Source organism: Eptesicus fuscus, chromosome 18 (assembly GCF_027574615.1).
Source record: "Eptesicus fuscus isolate TK198812 chromosome 18, DD_ASM_mEF_20220401, whole genome shotgun sequence".
NCBI classification, from domain to species: Eukaryota; Metazoa; Chordata; class Mammalia; order Chiroptera; family Vespertilionidae; genus Eptesicus; species Eptesicus fuscus.
The window spans coordinates 39722634-39739447 of NC_072490.1; the positions used below are offsets into that span (position 1 = coordinate 39722634).

General features: G+C 37.2%; 1 protein-coding gene across 1 annotated transcript; it reads left to right on the forward strand.

Moving 5' to 3' along the window:
• Positions 1-5128: 5128 nt before the first annotated feature.
• On the forward strand, positions 5129-5531 carry LOC129152153 (small ubiquitin-related modifier 2-like). The gene has a single exon (XM_054729785.1). The coding sequence runs from the start codon at positions 5129-5131 to the stop codon at positions 5342-5344; it is 216 nt and encodes a 71-aa protein (XP_054585760.1). The 3' UTR covers positions 5345-5531.
• The last annotated feature ends 11283 nt before the right edge of the window (positions 5532-16814 follow it).

Here is a 16814-nt window from a genome sequence, read left to right on the forward strand (position 1 = left end):
TTTTAGTGTGATGCTTTATGCTAATCTGAATAGGTGTTGCCTATGTTTTATGTTAGCTTAATTGTAAGTATAAGAGAATTGTTTATTCTAGTTTCTGTTTTTTTCCTCTTGCTTTCTTTGGGTTTCCCTAAGAAATTCTTCTTAAATAGAGTCTGTATCTTGCTGTTCTCTTTGTTTTAATATATTGTTATTTTATTGAGCTCTGTTGGCGTGGGGGGTAAGATATGGAGGAAGGAAATCCCTTTATAATCGATGAATAAATCTCAGTTTCTTAGTGGTCTTAATCCTGGGCTGTGATCTTCTCAAGTCTGTCTTCCCTTCTGTCCTTTTTGTAATTCAGAAAACAAATGTTAATTGTAGTAAAACATACATAACATTTACCATTTTAACCACTGTCACATGTATAGTTCATTGGCATTACGTATACTCACTTTATTATACAGTCATCACTACCATTCAACACCAGAAAGTTTTCATCTTCCCCAACAGAAACTTTGTACCCATTAAACAATTGCTACCTCTAAACACTGCTCTTGTGGCATCCCATACGTTTTGGTATCTTGTGTTTGTGTTTTTATTTTCATTTGACTAAAAATATTTTTAAAGTTCCCTTGTAATCTGTAGTTTGAACCATTGGTTGTTTAAGTATGCTTTCCATATATTCTTTCTGATTGCTGTTTCAGGCTTCTTAGGATATATTCCGAGAAATGGGATCACTGAGTCAAATGGCAGGTCCATTTTTAATTTTCCGAGAAAATTCCACACAGTTTTCCCTAGTGGCTGTATTCCCACCAGCAGTGTACTAGGGTTCCTTTTTTTCTACATCCTCACCAGCACTTGTTGTTTGTTGACTTATTGATAGTAGCCATTCTGGCAGGTGTGAGGTGGTACTGTTCTTGTTCTGTTAATGATCTCTAGTTTCATTTTACTACAACAAAAATGATACTTTGTTTGATTTCCATTTTATAAAATTTATTGATTGGTTTGTTGCCTAACAGATGATCCATCCTGAAGAATGTTTCTGTGTGTACACTTGTGAAATATTTATAGTTGGAGTGTTTCTTATACGTCTGTTAGGTCCAATTGGCCATAATGTTGTTCATGCCTCTGTTTCTTTATTGATCTTCTGTCTCAGTTTTCTGTCCCACTAGTGTAAGTGTGGTATTGATGTTCCCTACTATTATTGAAGAGGTATTTCTGCCTTTAATTCTATGTTTGCTTCATGTATTTAGAAGCTCTGATGTTTGCTGCATACATGTTTATGACTTGTTATAATTTGTTAGTAAACTGACCTATTTTATCAATATATAAATGTCCTTTTTGGTTTCTTGGAAGGGTTTTTGACTTAAAATCTATTTTGTCAGATATTGGTATAGCCATCCTTGTTCTCCTTTGGCGATTACATGCATAGAATGTGATTTCTAGGTAAATTGGTGTTATTTTCTTAGTAAATTGACATTATTTATCACTGTAAGGATGGCCTTTGTCTTTGTTACTTAAGGTCTATTCTCCTTGTTTTCTTTCTACTAGTTGCATAGCATATCTTCTTCATTCTTTCATTTATAAGCTATGTATGTCCTTAGAAAAAAATCCCTGGGGTGGTGGGTGGGGTGGGTTAGAAGGGGTCAATGGGGCCAAAGAGGGAATATATGTAATACTTTCAACAATAAAGATTTTTTAAGATAATAAATCAAATGGGGGGAAACAAGTCTCTTGTAGACAGCACATAGTTGGATCTTTTAAAAAAATTATTCTCCTAATCTGGAAAGTTTATTCTATTTTAATTATTTGCTGATACGGGGGATAGGGGGCTTACATTTGCCATGTTTTCTATGTCTCAACAGTTTTTGTATCCTCATTTGCTCCATTACTACCTTCCTTTGTGCTTAATTTTTTTGTAATGACATTTTGCTTTATTTCACATTTTCTTTTGTATATACTCTGTAGATTTTTTTCTTTGGGTTCATTATGGACGCTACACCCCCCTTTATGTACTGATACAGTGCTTTGCCCCCAGAGTCAGAGGGAGCTCTGGAGACTTAGTTTCCCTCAGAGGGCAGGCCTTTGTTAAGGAGAATGTTCTGTCCATATTTCAAAATGATAAAATTTTCCTTGGGGATGTATCAAAACTGTTACTTGTTTCCCCTTGTTCCTGAAATGGAAGGGCATTTTCCTCATTTCTTCACCATAAGAAGTGGGTTGGGTGACTGAAGGTAAAAGCCCTCCCCCTTATTTCTGGGTCCCCATGTGTTTTTAACTCTTTACCTAGTCCAGGCTCAGCCTTCATCAATTTGTCAGTAACTGTTTAAGTGTCCAGTGACTCCTGCTCCATGTAAACTAACCTTGGCACTGATATTCAGCATTTGCCTGTCTCTCCAGATTTGGGGGTGGCAGTCTGCCCTCTGACATCAATCTTCTGATGGATCTAAGGAAAATCATTGATTTTCAGCTTTTTTTTCTTCTTGTGAGGATGGAAATAGAAACTTCTAAGTTCTTTGAATGTCAGAGATAAAACCAGAAATTGGATATGCTTTTTATTTTTAAATATAGGTAGTGACTTTTTTTTTGCATTTAGATTTTTTGTATTCAAGATTCTTTTTTTCCATTTGTTATCAAATAGCTTTAATGACCAGTGTAATTTAGTATATATGAAAGTGAACATAAACAAACCTATTAATTTCCTGTTGTGTACAAATCATTATGTTAGGAGCTGAGAATACAGAGGTGCACAACAGAGTCAGGAAAGACACTAGGAAGAGAAAAGCTACACAGCTGAACACAAATAGGAGTTAATTTTTGTAGTAGTCGATACCAGTTATCAAAATCATGAGTAAAAGTCCTTTTAAAGTTCTGTTGTAAATTATAAACTTAATAGGCCACAAATGCTGACTATAGGAAAAACATGACCTTAGATGTCTATAACACATGAGAAATTAAAAATAAAAAATTTAAATACAATAGTATTTACTATTAGGTATCAATCACTGTAATGAAAATAGGAGCTTAATTAAAAGGGCGAAGAAATTAATGTTTAGAATAAAAAAACAGAACCACAGTTAATTACTTTTCTAATTATTGTTATTGAATTCATTTTGCCTTTTGGATAAATGCTTACTCAAATTATTAAGACTCATAAATGGTAAGCATTGTGATTAATATCATATTAAAAGATAGAAAGTATCTCAAATCATAATCTAATACTTAGAAAACTTCAGTATCACAATATGATAAAAATTAAACAATATAAGCAATATATTGCTTTAGTATAGAAGTATAGATGAAAATTATATAGAAATAGAGTAAGTAAATAGAACACTAAACTATAAAATAATATACCATGAAAAAAATATTTTTTCCAGGAATGGAAGAATGAGTCCACATTAGGAAATCAATAATATAGTTAATTATGTTCATAAACTAAAGGAGGAAAATGTCTGGTAATTTTTTAAAGAGTAAAATAATTTATAAAATTCAGCACTTATAACTGATTTGACTAAAAACAGAATAAAATTGTGTATTATTAAAAGTATTCATGCAAAACTAACAGAATATATAAATTTTAATAGAGAACTGAATTAAACTAAAATGATGGAAAAGAGAAAGATCGTATTATTTTTTATTCAGCACTATTCTAACTTGTTTAGCAAATGCAATACCAAACAGTAAGAAATATAATAAAAAATATAAGAATATATAAATATTTTCAGATTAGGTCCATGCAAATAATTTAAAATGCATTAATTTCTATAAGAATATAGTGTTAGCTGTTTCAAAAACCATTCAAAAAAGCAATACCTTTTCTATAGAACAGCAATAAAAAAGTGAAAATTGATATGCTAGAAAAAACATAATTCAAATAGCATGCAAAAATTAAAAATACACAGAATTAAAATTAACCCCCAAATATTCAAACCAATATAAAGCACAGAATAAGTGCCTTTTGGTAGACATACCATAATCCAAAACAGGACTATTAATATTGTAGTAGTGGACTATTAATAACTTCTCAAAATTATTTATAAACTTAATGATCTGATCAAATGCTCAGTGAGATTACTTGAAGAAAATTGGACAAATCTAATTGAAAGTTGAACTCTAAAAATGCATATGCAAGAATAGCAAAGACTCTTGAGAAATAGTTACATGCAATAAAGTAACAAAAACCCTCATAGAATTACAAAGAATAACTATCAATATACACTAAATGAACCATTGATTGTCCTTTTAAAAAAATGTATTGATTTTGAGAGAGAAAGGGGGAGAGAAAGAGAGAGAAAGAGAAACATTGATTTGTTGTTCCACTTGTTTATGCATTCATTGGTTAATTCTTGTATGTACTCTGACCGCCCGGCTGGGATGGAACTTAGAACTTTGGGGTATTGAAATGATGCTCTAACCAACTGAGCTAATCAGCCAGGGCTGACTATCCCTTAAAAAAAAAGTTTGCACACAAACACATACACATAAATTCTTTCTTCATGCCATAAAACTTATGAAATTCAGATGAAATAATGCTTGAAAAGTGAAAAATATATAAAGCCATAAAAATTTGAAATAAAACCTGTAACATTCCATTAAAGAAATTACATGATTACTTGGAATATTATTATTTACCTTGAAGGACTATTTGAAAATTATATGAGATAATGTTTTAGAAAGCTTAATATATAATCTGCAAATGGTAAAAAAAATAGTTGTTACTTCTCTTTCACAAGTCACTTCTGCATTCTTATGATATACCGAGGAGGTAATTCTCCCAAAATAAATTAACCTTTGCCACAACCATTGGAAAACAAATAAAACAAAACCTATGCTGGCATACTGGCTTGGAGAGGTCCCTGTACCCCAAAAACAAATATTCTCCCTCTCATGCTATCAATCTCCACCTCTTATTTTTCACATCCAAAGTTAATGCTTATTTTATGTTATTTTATTTTACTTTATTTTTAGATACCTATTTGTTGTGAAATGATTATCACAGTAAGATCAGTTAACATAGCTAATACTTTTTACTTAATATTTACCATCATACATTTCTGTAAAAAGAATTATTTTCTGGTGTGCTCATTTGGTGCAGACCTGGTACCTCTTTTGTGAAGCGGCATCTGAGGAGACCCCGGCGCTCGCCATGGCTGACAAAAAGCCCAAGGAAGGAGTCAAGACTGAGAACAACGATCATATTAATTCGAAGGTGGCGGGGCAGGATGGTTCTGTGGTGCAGTTTAAGATCAAGAGGCACACACCACTTAGTAACCTAATGAAAGCCTACTGTGAACGGCAGTTGGAAATGGAGGATGAAGATACAATTGATGTGTTCCAGCAGCAGACAGGAGGTGTCTACTAAAAAGGGAACCTGCTACTTTACTCCAGAACTCTGTTCCTCCAGACCAAGAAGACATTCTCAATTAGAAAACTGCAATTTGGTTTCAACACATCTGACTGCTACAGTATAGTTTTCTCTATTCTTTCATTTTCCCCTTCCCCATTCCTTTATTGTACATAAAGTAACTGATGTATGTACACAAGGATTTGCATTTTTTTAAACTAAATGGCCAATGGTATGTTTTGATCTACATCAAATGGAGATGGGATGGGGAAAAATACTGGTTCTGTGAAAACACCCCCTTTCTCCATTAGTGGCATGCTCATTCAGCTCTTATCTTTATATTCCAGTAAGTTATTTTGCTCTCACTGTTTAACAAAAAAAGAACAACATAAAAATTCTTGCATACCTTGATTGATTGGAGAATTTTAATGTTTTTCATTTATCATTGTAAAACCAAGGACAATTGTATAACTTTTTTCTACGTAGCTGTTACATGTAGGGCAATCTGTCTTTAAGTAGGGATAAATTACTCTAAAAAAATGAATCCTAGATAGTTTTCCCTTCAAGTCAAGTGTCTTGTTGTTTAAATAAACTTCTTGTTTAAAATGAAAAAAAAAAAAAAAGAATTATTTTGTTATATTTCTACAGAGTGTATGTTCATCTTCTGTGTTTCATTTGAACACAAAAACTTCATGTTCTCCATTCCCTGAGGTCTTTTTTGTTATTTTTATGGCTGCTTTTTCTTACCAACTTTCTCTCTTCTTTTTCCCTAGGCAGAGAAAAAACAAAACATAGGTGTAGTATCCACAGTGTTCCCTGATGTTCGATAACTTCTGTTTGTCACCACATATTAGAAAACCCTTGGTTTGGCTATGGTTTTTGTGTGTATGGTAAAAAATCCTATTTAATAAAAGAGTAATACGCAAATTGACCACACCCCCGCTATACCCACCAGCCATGCCCACCAGCCAATCAGGAGCAAGTATGCAAATTAACCCAACCAAGATGGCTGTAGCCACGGAGAGAGCAGTAGGGTTGGGTTTCCCAGGCAATGGAGGAAGCCAAGCTTTCCGCCAGCCCTGGTCTGCCTTGACCTCTGCTTAAAGCTACAAGTTTCAATTATAGAAGATAAATAAATCCCAACAAAAATGGTGGCAGCCACGGAGCTGGAAAGAGCAGGAGGCTTGAGTTGCCCCCTGCAATGGAGGAAGCCAAGTTTCTGCAGCCCTGGCCTGTCTTGGCCTCCACTGAAGGCTACAAAGTTTCAATTATAGAAGATAAGTAAATCCCAACAAAAATGGCTGCGGCCACGGAGTGAGCAGGAGGCTTGGCTCCGCTCAAGGCTACAAAGTTTCAATTATAGAAAATAAATAAATCCCAGATATCAGGGCCTCCACTTGGGTCGCAGGGGGGCATGGCCAGCCTGCAAACCACCACAGGCCCCTCACCCAGGCTGCTCCACACCCCAAAGGAACCCCCACCCTGATCTGGGACACCCTTCAGGGCAAACCAGCCGGCCCCCACCTGTGCACCAGGACTCTATCCTATCTAATCCTCCTATCTAATAAAAGAATAATATGCAAATTGACCATCACTCCAACACACAAGATGGCTGCCCCCATGTGGTCAAAGATGACTGACCCCATGTGGACACAAGATGGCCACCAAAAGATGGCCAGCAGGGGAGGGCAGTTGGGAGGGACCAGGTCTGCAAGGGAGGGCAGTTGTGGGTGATCAGGCCTGCAGGGGAGGACAGTTGGGAGGGACCAGGCCTGTAAAGGAGGGCAGTTGGGGGCAATCAAGCCTGCAGGGGAGAGCAGTTGGGAGTGACCAGGCCTGCAGGGGAGGGCAGTTAGGGGCAAACAGGCTGGCAGGGGAGCAGTTAGGCATCAATCAGGCTGGCAGCGGAGTGGTTAGGGAGTGATCAGGCTTGCAGGCAGAAAGTGGTTAGGGGCAATCAGGAAGGCAGGCAGGTGAGCAGTTGGGAGCCAGCAGTCCTGAATTGTGAGAGGAATGTCCGACTGCCCGTTTAGGCCCAATCCTACTTGTATTGGGCCTAAACGGGCAGTTGGACATCCCTCGAGGAGTCCCAGATTGGAGAGGGTGCAGGCTGGGCTGAGGGACACCCCCCCATGCACGAATTTTGTGCACCAGGCCTCTAGTATATATATAAAACATTAAATTTATCATCTTAACGATTTTTAAGTGTACAGTTGAGTAGTGTTAGTATATTTACACAACTTTGCAACAGGTCTCTAGTTTTTCATCTTGAAACCCTGTAACTCTAGATCCACCAAACCCTAATTCCCCCAAGGTCCTGCTCCCAGCCCTTGGCAATCACCTTTCCACTTTTTGTTTCTATGAGTTTGACTAGATACTTCATATACTACTCACATTTTTGTGACTGGATTATTCTACATTGAATAATATCATTGACATCTACCAATGTTGTAGCATGTGACAGAACTTCCTTGCTTTTTAAAGACTGCATAATATTTCTTTTTGTGTATACTGTATTTTCCTTATCTGTTCATCTGTCAATGGGCATTTGCTTTTATTTTATGGCTATTGTGAAAAATGCTGCCATAAACATTGTGCCAAAATATCTTCAAGAACTGTCCTTAGATTTCTTTTGGATATACAGCCAGAAGTGGAATTTCTGGATATTACGGTAACAATTTTCAATTTGTTGAGGAACTTCCATATATTTTCTTTCTTTTTTTTTTTAAATATATTTTATTGATTTTTTTACAGAGAGGAAGAGAGAGAGATAGAGAGTTAGAAACATCGATGAGAGAGAAACATTGATCAGCTGCCTCCTGCACACTCCCTACTGGGGATGTGCCCGCAACCAAGGTACATGCCCTTGACCGGAATCGAACCTGGGACCCTTCAGTCTGCAGGCCGACGCTCTATCCACTGAGCCAAACCGGTTTCGGCGGAACTTCCATATATTTTCTATAATGGCTATACCACTTTACATTTCTACCAATAATGTACAAAGATCCAACTTCTCCATATCCTCACTAGTACTTCTTATTGTCTGTTTTTTTTTATAATGACCACCCTAATTGTGATTTTTATTTCATTTTCCTAATTATGGATATTAAGCATTTTTCCCGGCTGATATCATGCAGAGCAGAAAGGAGCCGTAATTACTGAATCATACCTGAACTATTGTCCCACGTCATTACAAGCAATAAAATGATTGTTGTTTTCCATGGCTAACCTTTGGCTTGGTTTGATATGCAGGGAATGATCAAACTATTTCAATTGTTATTTGTCTTAATCTTTATCTTTTATTCCTCAGCTTTGAGGTGATTAGCTTCTACTTGCTGTTTCAACTTTGTGTGTTATTTCTTTTAATTCATCTCTTATCCTACCTAATAAAAGGGTAATATGCAAATTGACCGCACCCTCGCTATGCCTAAGCCATGCCCACCAGCCACGCCCACCAGCCATCAGGGCGAGTATGCAAATAAACCCAACCAAGATGGCTACAGCGACAGAGAGCAAGGTTTCCCAGGCAATGGAGGAAGCCAAGATTTCCGCCTGCTCTTGCTAGGCCGAAGCCTCCACTCAAGCTACAAAGTTTCAATTATAGAAGGTAAACAAATCTTAACAGAAATGGCGGCAGCCAAGGAGCTGGAGATAGCAGGCCAGGGTTGCCCCCGGCAACGGAGAAAGCAAAGCTTTCTGCACACCCTGGCCAGGTCCAGCCTCCGCTTAAGGCTACAAAGTGTCAATTATAGAATGTAAATTAACCCCAACAGAAATGGCTGCCAGCCACGGAGCGAGCAGGAGGCTTGGCTCCACTCCAGGCTACAAAGTTTCAATTGTAGAAGGTAAATAATTCCAGATACCAGGGCCTCCTCTTGGGTCGCCGGGGGCGTGGGTGGTCTGCAAACCACCACAGGCCCCTTGCTCAGGCCTCCCCACACCCCAATGGAACCCCCACCCTGATCAGGGATACCCTTCAGGGAAAACCAGCTGGCCCCCACCCATGCACCAGGCCTCTATCCTATCTAATAAAAGAGTAATATGCAGATTGACCATCACTCCAATACACAATATGGCTGCCCCCGTGTGGTCAAAGATCCTGCCCCCATGTGGGCACAAGATGGCCACCACAAGATGGCCAGCAGGAGAGGGCAGTTGGGAGGGAACAGGCCTGCAAGGGAGGGCAGTTGGGAGGCACCAGGCCTGCAAGGGAGGGCAGTTGGAGGCGATCAACCCTGCAGGGGAGGGCAGTTAGGGGTGACCAGGCCGGCAGAGGAGGGAAGTTGGGGGCAAACAGGCTGGCAAGGGAGGAGTTAGGCATAAATCAGGCTGGCAGCGGAGTGGTTAGGGGGTGATCAGGCTGGCAGGCAGAAGCGGTTAGGGGCAATCAGGAAGGCAGGCAGGCGAGCAATTGGAAGCCAGCCGTCCTGGATTGTGAGAGGGATGTCCGGTGGGATTGGGCCTAAACGGGCAGTCAGACATCCCTTGAGGGGTCCCAGATTGGAGAGGGTGCAGGTTGGGCTGAGAGACACTCCCCCTCTCCGTGCACGAATTTCGTGCAACGGGCCTCTAGTTTTATTATATTTTTGTGTGTAATTTTGTGTTAATTGGCACTGTATCAGATCATTTTAAAGTAAAGACTCTGGGATCAGACTATATAAATTTAAATTCTAGGTCCACCACTTAATCATTATAATACTTTATGCCTTATACTAAAACTCTCTGTGACTCAGTTTCCACATCTATAAAATGGGGATAAAGCCTACATCTTAATAGGGCTGTTGTGAGGGAAAAATACGTTAACATACCTACTCTGCTCAGTAACCACTGTGTTAGCTATTATTATATCATCTCATCTTTGACTATTATTTTACTGAACATATTTTCTATTTTAGTTCTATCCAAGTAAAGAGCACTTCTCAGAAATATTTTTAGTTTGTTGTGTTACATTTTCTTCTAGATTGAAGTCTTTATAAGTTTTTAGCATATTATGTTCTGATTTTCCTCCCCCGCCCAGATTTCATATCATGACTACTTCCTTTCGTGATTTCATTTCTTCTTGCCTAACGTGCAACTTTGTACAGATTTTCTATGTCTTCTGGTAGTTGAGATTACTACCTTTTTAACTGACCTGGCATGTAGTTGTCTTTTCTGAGTTATAATTTGATAGATGGGTGTTGCAGACATTTCACTCTTCTATAGCAGATGGGTGACTAGGGGACAAGGGAGAGTGAAGAGCTGAGATGGCTCCTGGGGTTTTCTTTGTGGGAAGACTAGATCTCTGTTCTCTTTTTTGATGACTCAGATACACTCTGACATCTGCTTTAACTAAATGCAGCTCTGCCTTTGAGAGAAAAAAACCCATTGCTTCCACCTCTAGCAACCACTAGCACCACCAAAGTGGACTCAACTTAAGAGCTTAGGCCTTTACCAGAAACATTCAGATCCCATTGTTAATGCCTATTTTCATATTTATTTCCCCATTGGCAGTTTGTACTAACCCCCAACACCCTACATAATAAAAAGAAGGGAAATAATTCTTCCTTCTCTTGAGATTTAAGGTTATTAGAATTTTCAGGACTTTTGTCAACTCATCAATGCAGATGCAAATAGGATAGCATAACTAACTACAGCACAATGGGGTCCTGAAATTTCCTTTATCTCCTTGGACATTGCTATGGTCTAAATGTGTCTGCCTTCCCCCACCCCCACCCCCAAAATTTATATATCGAAATCCTAAGGCCCAGTGTGATGGTATTAGGTGGCAGGGCCTTTGGGAAGTGCTTAGGTCATGACGATGGAGCTCTCGTGCATGGGAATAGTGTTCCTCTAAAAGAGACCCCCTAGAACGCCCTCCTCCCTCCTGCATGAGCTACAACAAGAAGTGTGTAGCCAGAGGACGGCTGTCACCTGACCTCTGACTTCCAGCCTCCAGGACGGTGAGAAATGTAAGACACCCAGCCTGTGGTACTGCGTTATAGCTGCCCAAATGGACTAAAATCCTCACCTTTCAAGAAATGAATGACATAAGGTCATGACTTACTTCTTGCTTGATTGTTGTTATTCTTTGTATTTGCTCATTTGTATCAGTTAGTTTGTAATTCCATTTCATTACAATATATAATTGAGGGGGAAAAAAGAGCGGAGATCCAAATTCTGTATTTCATTTGTTCTTAGAAATTAAGATTCCCTTTTCAATAAACAATCTCAGACAAAATTCTAGAATGACCTCAAACAAAATTGGTTGTCATTTATAAGAAAAAAAAAATCTTACTTTTTTTCATATGGACAAGTTTGCACTTCTGTAACTGTTTGTTTTAAAATAATTAGAAGAGGAAATGTAGAAAAGTCAGCAACACATTTCTGAATAAATATATCATCTATAATAATAAAAGCGTAATATGCTAATTAGACCGGAGTCATTTCAGATGTCTTTCCGGATGACCTTCCAGACGAAGCCGGGGCTGCAAGGGAAGCCCAGGTCCCGGGTTCCAGAGGGAAGCTGGTTGGCAGCCAGGGGAAGGAAGGCCTACTCTTACAGGAATTCCATGCATTGGGCCTCTAGTGCTAATTATAAATTCATTCTGATATATGCTTGATCTGAACTGTAACAACTTCCCTCTACTACATTCCCCCAAAATTTTACTCAACACATTATAGTGCAAATATGTACCTAAAGCCTACACCAATTTTGAGAATATCATACTCATATCCCTTGGCATTGGGGATGAAATATTTATTATCATTGCATTCATTTTTATCAGTTTGGAATCTGACATTTCTATCTCAGAAGTTCCTTCTGAGTAAGTAAGCTCTCCAATAATTCTGAAACCCTCTTCTCAAGATAGTTCAAAAACATAAACTTTATTAACTAAAAAGAGAAGAAAATGAGATAATTGCCCTACTTAATATTTGTATATGATTTATTATTATATGTGTTTCTAATGTAACTCATTTTGGATTTTAATTAATCCTACTTAGTGTTTAAGTATCCTATATATCTGCCAACAGGAGTTCAATTTCTAGCTGCTGTTTATTAGCACGATAATTGGGCTTATTACTTAAGCATGGTGCGTCCCTGGCATTCAGCCCAGATGGGATATTTTATATATGTTATATCTAGAAAAGGAAAGGATACATTTCCTCCAAAGCAGATGTTTAAACAATATTAAGAACTTCAAATTTTTCAAACTACCATAATGCTGGAGAGTTAAGACCACATAGCAGAACAAAATGCATTAAACTCTTAAACTAGAACACTTTCTCTCCAACTATTAAGTTTATATTTACTACTCTCTCAAAGAACTGTAGGGTTTTATTTATATACACAGATGTAAATATTTCTAAAAGTGTTTTACATATCAATCTTAGATGGCTGAACAAGTGTTTTTGGCCTGCTTGAAAATTTTTTTCCCTAAAAAATAATTTTCAAACTTGGTAAAAGGTTTCTTGATGAAGACTTGCCAAGTTTCTCATTTTTAATCTAAATTTATTTTGAGAAAAATGGAATAACAGAGCACCAGAAAGAAAATAATATTCCAACTATATCTTAAGAAAAAATCATGCCAAATTTTAACTATAGAAAGTAAAATTGGATGATTGACATATTAGCTGTTATCATTTGCTAACCTCATTTAAACAATTTGGGTTTTGAAATAAAACTTGAGATGAATTTATGCTAAGAAAATGAAGGTACAGGAGAATGAGACTTGGATATTCTTTATTGTGGCCCACAAAAACTAGGGCAATCATATTAATCTCAAGTAAGCCAGGGAGAAAAGACTTTAGAAAGGCTGGGTTGGGTCCAGATTTAATTGTCAAAGGAAGGGGTTGCTCTCCACAGATGTGTAAATCCTATAAGCAGGAAGACAAATTCTTCACTTTCCCAACCCCAACAAGCACCTCTTATTAAGCCATAAACTTTAAGAGGATGGACAAATATTAATTCGGTGTTACATTCCCAGCATTGAGCAAAATGTCAGGTTCCTAGAAGAGATTAACCAAATGATTGCTGAATGGATAAACAAGTGATGGGGGCTTGATAAATATGGCAGTGGTACATTAAGTACACATCATTTAAAATGTTAATTAACTTGCAATAGAATTCAGATCAACAAAATGAATGCTATTTTTATGATGAAAAATGAAATCCTTTTAATTGTATAATATTATAATATTGTTGTAAGCTACACTCTCAAAGCAGAAAAATCATGAAGGCACATTTTAAGTATTTTGAGGTCTCAGAACATAACAGTATGCAATCACAAAATTTCCCATTGCACAGTTTTAATAATTTTCATTTTTTAATATATCTTATTATAAAAACCTACTGTAATATCGATGAGCTGGATATAGAGCTTGGGAAAGAAAACTATTTATCTTTTTAAATCCACTTTCTTAAAAATGTGATGTTTCTTTTGGTCACTGTGCTGCATTTATATGTGTCCAAGAAACAGGCTTCAAGGAGAAAAGACAATATATCTCTGTTCTCTCCTCTTATTTTCTTTTCTTGGTTACCTCAGAAGCACAGGAGATAAATATAACATAGGAGGTTAGGGGGAAAAGGTTTCCTTAAGACTGCAAAACACTTCATCAAAATGAAACAGAATTTTTTTATCCAGTAAGTCTTCCTTCTCTTCTTTGGCTTCAATTTTATTTTCCTGTGTCCTCATTTCTACAATGCTTTTTCCAAAGTATGGAAAGTATCGGTAAGAATCTGCACGACGCCTACAGCTTAAAAATACAAATGGTCATGGTACATTTTTCTCAAAGCACTTTGTAGACCTTCAGTTTCCAGATTTCTGTCACATTTGTGTAGATTCTTACCACATGCAATGTTGTTGTACACCATCAGTAACCTTTGATAATATGTAATAATATGTTTTTGTAAACTGCATAGACTTATCCAGAAAGTAAATAGATGGATATGAAAAATAGGGACTGAAAGGTTCAGACTAGACTGTAAAGTGTTAATGGGCATCAGGATTAAACTTTCTAGTAAAGATGAGCCTGCTGAACATCAGAACTAAATATAAAATTGGCATGACATATGACTGGCATAAAATGTTGATGTGTACCTGCTCTTGCATGTCCTGTAGGTTTGGTTGGCTCCTTACTGACTTCCATAACCATGTCAGCTTATGAACATGGATGGGCCACATCATGGAACACTGATATGAAGTGCCATTACTGGAAGATATCCTGGTGACTCACTCTGCACACAGATGAACACTTCCCATGCCATGTCATTTGTGGCCATCACAGCTTTAAGTCCTCTCTTTCAAGGAACAGGCAAAGTTCTCAGAATAAAGAGATGGCAGGCTTAACATCTTCTGATAGATAAACCTATGCAGAGGATACTCCTAACCATTTGGACTAACCAATAAGAATGGTAGTGGTTCCATGGGAGATATCTGAATTTAGATATATTGGGCTCAGATGTCACTCACTTAGATTGTGGGTAAGTCTATAAGCCTCTGTCTGCTCATCTGGTTGCTATTAAAAATAAATTTAAAAATACACAAAAGTGAATGTAATAAAAATTTAAAAACTCAGTTTTCAACATTATCAAGTAGCAGTTATTTACATCATGAAATTTAAGTATCTAATACTCTTAAGGTATCGGATATATTGGGAACAAAGAAACAATTCAAGTCCAGAAGAATCCTTTTTATTGGAAGAGAACATTTACCATGTGAAATGAAGAGAATAAAATCTATACTACATTTAAATGGAGTCACTTGTTCTCTAGTTTTATTCCTCCCAATTAGAGTTCTGAAAGCCCTGTCAGCTGTGGAATAATCTTCCCAGAAACCTAGCAATGAAAAGAAATGGTCAAGAGGAGCATGAAACATATAGCTGTCCTAGCAGAGAAACCAATTTTTCCCAGTTCTGAGGTTATTTCAATAAATACGCTACAACATTATTGTTATTCTTACAACAAATAACATATAGTCACATAATCTACCAGTAGTATTGTGCCGCAGAATAACTTATGTGCATCATAACACCAGTTTGTAGTGGAAATAAAGTTGTCCAGCCGTATATGGAGAGAATTCTTTACATTGTATTGTAAACATCTTTCTTGCATTAAAACTGTTGTTTTCATAAATGTGATCAATTGCGAAAATAAACTTGGGAGACAACTTTAGTGTCTCTTGAAAAGCTTTTTCCTGTTTTGGTTGCCATGTCATATTCTTATTCCTTCCTTAATCTGGTGTTTGGGTTCTTGACATTCCATGCTATATAAACCTATATTGCATAAGAGGTTGTGCAAAATGAAATAATCTTGTGAAATTAATTTGTGTTTTAGTAGGAAAATAGTGGCATGAAAAAGGAGCAGTTTTATTAACTTAGAAAATGCAAGGCAATTGAGATTAAAAACTCACTTAAAATTTCAGTGTAAAAAATCAGTCAGAAAGACCCCAAGATGAGATTCAAAAACCAAATAAATCAGTTTCACAAAAGCAGATTTGCAAAGAATAACAAAATACATGGTTAATAATTGGAACCAGATATTAGGGGGCCAGATATATCATTTTATAGAATTTAGACTTTGTCCTAAATAACACAAGAAATCACCCAAGTTCTCAGAAAAATTCACATGCCAGTCCCTAAGACTTATCAGGCTACTTCATTACTTAAGCTTTAAAGCTATTTTCAAATATGGTGAGAAGTTAGAACATCCCCAAAGACATTGCTAATTTTTTAAGATGCCAACTAATATGCTTTATATCTTATTTCTAATACTCTGATTTTACTGGTATTTAATAGACAATGGATTAAAAAAGAAAAATAACTTATCACACCTTATAAGTCAATCCATTCATTAACCACATATTTTTAACATCTGTCTTAATCTTTATGTTTACATTATAATAACAAGTTGGAAAGGTACTATTTAATCCACTCAACAAATAATTAACTAAGTGAGAAAAAGGAAGATAAATTTTCACAGAAAGAAAGCAGTATGTTGGTAAAGACTCTCCTAGAACAAATTCTAGATAAATTCCTCTTGGCAAGTAGGACCCATCCTAGGGCAAGTCCCCAAGAGTCAGCTTCAACAGAATCCTGCTGAGTCAGTTTAGCCAGAATCCTCCACTTACTATCCTACCTAATAATAGACAAATATGCAAATTAACCATACCTCCGCCACACCCACAAGCCACGTCCACAAGCCACGCCTACCACCCAATCAGAGCGAGTATTCAAATTAACCCAACCAAGATGGCTACAGCCACAGAGAGCAAGGATTCCTAGGTAACAGAGGAAGCCAAGCTTTCTGTCTGCCCTTGCCAGGCCTAAGCCTCCACTCAAGCTACAAAGTTTCAATTATAGAAGGTAAACAAATTCAAACAGAAATGGCGGCAGAATGGAGCTTGAGAGAGCAGGCCAGGGTTGTCCCCGGGAACAGGGGAAGCAAAGCTTTCTGCACACGCTGGCCAGGCTCACCCACTTAAGGCTACAAAATTTCAATTATAACCCCAAC

Excerpts from the sequence above, each read along its gene's own strand:
- LOC129152153 (XM_054729785.1), top strand. The coding sequence starts at position 5,129 with ATGGCTGACAAAAAGCCCAAGGAAGGAGTCAAGACTGAGAACAACGAT.